The 4649-nt window shown below is 47.4% G+C and overlaps 1 protein-coding gene and 1 long non-coding RNA gene across 2 annotated transcripts in view; both read right to left on the bottom strand.

Annotated features, from left to right (window-relative positions):
* The window catches only part of LOC116186838, a 4769-nt gene extending 3807 nt beyond the window's left edge, over positions 1-962 (bottom strand). The window contains exon 1 of the long non-coding RNA XR_004151897.1: positions 380-962. This is a non-coding gene — a long non-coding RNA (uncharacterized LOC116186838). The remainder of the gene's footprint in view (positions 1-379) is intronic.
* Positions 1-4649, bottom strand: part of LOC102674722 (coiled-coil domain-containing protein CG32809) — a 96974-nt gene that overhangs the window by 82136 nt on the left and 10189 nt on the right. The window contains 1 exon segment of the mRNA XM_031515288.1: positions 2843-4649. This exon segment is cut by the window's right edge and continues 7 nt beyond it. Coding sequence (XP_031371148.1) covers positions 2843-4649 — 1807 coding nt within the window.

Here is a 4649-nt window from a genome sequence, read left to right as displayed (position 1 = left end):
ACCACCACCACCACTTCCACCACTATCGCGACGATCGCTACCCTACGCGTCGTTTCACAAGGTGCGTCAACGCCGGTAGCACCAACAGCAGCGGCACCACCATCGAAAACGCGCCGAACGTCGTCGCCGGGATCTGCCCGAGTCCCGGCATTACACCCTCTTGTACCCTCCACCCATCCCTCGATACCCCTCTCTTTTAACCAACGTTGTCCCCGCTCCGCCCTATCGCGAAACCTCTCGCTTTGTCTCTCCTTCCTTCTTGTCCCTTCCCACTCTTCCCCATCCTATCTTCCCGCTCCGTGACGTCACGGGAATGGAGTCGGGGATCGATCCCGAACGCCCACCTCGTCACCGCATCCTCCCAAACGTTACTACTCACCGGACAGAAAACATTCGACCGTTTTACGACCTCTGTCGACCTCCCACCGTTTCTCCCAACTCCTCCTGCGAAATTCGCGGACACGCGGGGAAATCCGTTTTCTGATCCCGCAAGTTTAACTATAAAGCTTCTAGGACAATGACCAACCGACTAACCTTCTTTCGACAGGACGTCTTCAATTCGATTCAATTTTTGAACATGGCACGAAATAACGCGTTATTGTTCGATATTCGAAACGAGTCGATTGGAAATGGAACGCGTCTACGTTCGAGAAAGTACCACGCATTACTGAAAAGAAGTCCTACTGGACGGTTGAGAGGCAAGGGGAATACGGTAATGTTCGCATAGAAGGCCACGATCGGTTCCGACCGATACCGAATTGTGCCGAATAGTCGCCGAATAACCGAAAAGGATTTCCAAGAATTGACTAATGTAATTTGACACCGTTCGCTTTTATGCGCGCATTAAAGAAACAGAGAAACACGAGAAACAGAGAATTCGAGTGAGATAGCGTTCCTCGCTTATAGCCATGCGATGTTTGTAAACACTACGAGTTACTAAAAACAAATATCGTATTGCGTTCAAATTTTCGATCAATATCCACATGTGGCAATTCTTATATTATTATTCAGAAACAATTAGACTATCCTATTCTTCAAAGAATTTCTTTGGAGCAATATATTATATTATTTAACGATTCTTTGAGCGAATAATACCGTAGACATAATCCATATAACAAGATATGTTCCATATTCTCGGTTCGTTGCCTCTCGTCGCGACACGATTCAGCATGGCGTCGCTATGATTCTAACTTCCGAATATCGGCCATTTCAAATTTGCATCCTGGCTCGCTAATTTGCATACATATTGAACGGCGTATCGACTAATCGAAAACTCGACAAACAATTCGGTTGCCCTTACTTTTCCTTCGAGACTCTGATCTCAAATGCGGATCGTTTAGATTGGGCGCTCTGCTCAATGAGTCTTTCCTTATCGATGAGAAAAGATGAGAATGTACCTTGAAGTTTTCAACACTATCGAACGAAAATTCTCATGCAAAGTTTCGTGATAACCTACGATTTCCAAGAGTGCCAAGTCCACTTATGAATAAATTCGGTATTGTGGAAAACGTTTCAAAGGTTCTTCTATTTCCGCAAAATATTTCCTCTTATCGAAATTCGCAAAAGAATACGGGCAAAAGAGTTATGGAAAATAGATTATCCGCAAAAGACGTTCCAATCACGAGAACAAACGCGATTTTGTCGATCGAATTGACGCGTCGTGTAAATTGCGAGACAACTGTGCTTTCTCGTTAATTGCAAGCTACGATTCAACCTTCGTAATGATCGACAGGCTATAGGAAATTAAAAGATCGTAATTCTTTCTGTGACAAGCAATGTAATGGAAAACCGTTACACAGTTATAAACGATTGTCATTTAATATATTTGCATAGTAGAAAGAAAGGTTAAGTATTATTCTTTTTTATAAATCAATTTAAATACAGTATACGCTCTTTCGTCAGATCAAATATAACATGATATATTTGTTCATATTTACGTGTGATATATTAAAAAGGATTAAAAATTACACGATATTTGTGAATATTTTACGGTTATGTATCGAGAAAGATTAAAATATTCGCGCATGCGTGAACGAGAGTGAGAAATAACGAGAGAGAAAAAAAGAAATAAAACAAGATATCTATTTACATTAAAGTAAATAAATTTTTCCCAATAAAAATTTTACAGAGTATTAAACAAAGCTAAATAAAAACTAATTTTTTTGAACCCTAATAAAATTATGCTTCCTTTTAAATCATCGTTAATACAGATTACATCAAGATCTGCCTCAAGCGAAGAATTAGTAGTAGACAGCTATATAAGCGGACAAATCCGGATACAACTGGATTTCGAAATCTTGTTTAGGAAGAAAGAAAACTCGCATATTGAAATACGTTGAACAATAAAACAATGTCGAGACCATAGGGGCTTAAAACATATGTGAGTGAGATTTGCTTGTCGTGGACGAGAACGTGCCTTTACACGATGTTGGCTCTCGGTCTGCCTTAAGAGGCTCATTGAAATGCACGGTCATACGCCGCGCCACGCGCTTTGCACCTTGTCCGAATAAAATCACGACCCGACTGAAACGCAGTTGATTTGGCACGAAATTGCCATAAAGAGATGCAAAGAAATTGATGATCGGTGAAATAATTTATGGCGTCGTAAATGATGTTACGTTGCGGGTCGTTGGAGAGGAATAACAAGGAAGATAGCTCGTGTGCAAGTACGATCTTTAACCATGTCTCACCTATCCACGTTCTAAGAATCACACGAATTAAAATTCGGATACACCGGATTCAAAAACCATAATCTCGCGACACATCGAATTGTATGTGAATTTTGTCTCCGCAAAAAAAAAAAAAAAAAAAAAAAGAAAATAGAAAAAATATCGACACTCACCCTTCTGTCGAAGTACTCGCTGCGGACTAACGGCACGTCGAGGATCCGTTCCGACGTTGCAACGTGTATCTCCATACGCAACGCTTCTTCCGGTCGCGAGTCTTACGGCGTTCGCCGAGATGGCATCCTTGGGTAGAGGCGGAAGAGGTCTGTCGGCATCGTACTCCGTCACATCCGCACAGGAATGGGTGGAGGGATCGCGGCGCTCAGGATAGGAAAATACCGAGTCTGTATCGGACACGCTGTCCTCGCTTCGATGTCTTCGAGTCGGCGGCTCCGGGGCAGTACCGTGTTTCGTGGGCCAACTTCCACTGGCCAAGTCCTGCCCACCGACACCCGACTGATTGGAGAAGCTGACTCTCTTCGCGCTACTGCCGCTTCCATATTCCGCCGATTCCCCGCCGATCAAGCTACCCCTTTTAAATATCGGGGGAGGTGGGTGGGCAGCTTTTCCATCGGCATCGTTCGTCGGCTCCTCCTCGTAGGTCGAGGAGACCTCGAGCTTCCTCGCCGCCGGCTGCGCCTCTCCTCTGTGAAAATGCGGCGACGCGCGCTTCGACCTCTGCACTGCCTCCTGCCTGCCCGACTCGAGAGGCTTGGCGGGGACCATGTCCCGCCGATCACGAATCGCCTGTTGCGGGCGGGCGATCAGAACGGGCTGGTTCTGACCTTTCTGACTCTGCATCAATGGCGGCTTCCCCGTGGGATTCCCCTTCGAGCTGCGCAGATTGCCACTCCACGAGGATGGATTTCCGTGGGTGACCGGTAACGGAGGACCTGCCGCGGTGGCCGTCGCCACGGGCCCTCGAACAGATCCCTGTCTCGGGGCCGACACCCTCGAGGCCGAGTTCTTCGGCCCTCCCTTGCAGTACGACGACTCCTCTATTAGATTTTGCTCGTAAATACGCCTCTGTTGCTCCTCGTCCAGTTTCTTGAGCTGTTGCCAATACACCGCCTCCCTGACCTCCGGTAAATCAATTTTTNCCAGCTTCACGTTCCTCTTTATGTCCTCGTTCAGGTTCATCGTATCCGGCGATCTCGTGTAGTTGCCGTTCTGCTGGTAGCGGGCGAAGTGTCTGTCGTCGGGCCTCTTCCTCTCCTTCGCCTCCTTCTTCTTGTATTCCTTTCGGGAATCCTTGGGCGAGAAGAAACCCGGCAAAAGGCGGCGGAACCCGAGCTTCTTCTTCTGCTTTTCCTCCTTCTTAGATCGGGACGACGATCCCGCTTCCATCGTGAACTTCCTTATGAGGGTCGCGTATCCGTCTGCCCTCGAACGATCCCCGCGGACGCTCGCCAACGGAGAGCAAGATTTCTCGTTGAAGATTTTCCTATCCTCGATCCTCGACTCCAACGTTTCGCCCTTTCGATTCCAAAAGTCGTTGGCGAAAGGGAGCATGGACTCTCTCCAAAGATCGGACAACTCGTACCCTATCTCCCGACGACCGACGCTTTTTCCATTCTCCAACTCCTCCTTCTCCTGCGCCTCGATGTCCTCCTCGAGCGACTTGATCCTGTCCTCGAGGCACGAGTCGGAGTCGAGGGTGCTCAACGTGCTGGCGGCTAGAGTTTTCACGGAAGCGCGGTTCAAATTAATCGACCTCCCCACACAGTCGAACTTTCCCTTCCCACCTTCGAAAACGGTATTCCGATCGTATTCCTCGCCTATGCTCTCCCTCGAGGAAACGCTTCCGTATTCCCCCACGTAGGAGGACTTGGACGATTCCGAGGAACGGCGGTCCAATTGATTCTTCAGAAACTCCCCTGACCACCTTTTCTCCACCTCCAACACCTTCTCGCTGTACCCCGG

This window comes from Apis dorsata, unplaced genomic scaffold (genome assembly GCF_000469605.1).
Source record: "Apis dorsata unplaced genomic scaffold, Apis dorsata 1.3 scaffold_60, whole genome shotgun sequence".
NCBI classification, from domain to species: Eukaryota; Metazoa; Arthropoda; class Insecta; order Hymenoptera; family Apidae; genus Apis; species Apis dorsata.
This window is presented reverse-complemented; position numbering and strand designations above follow the sequence as displayed.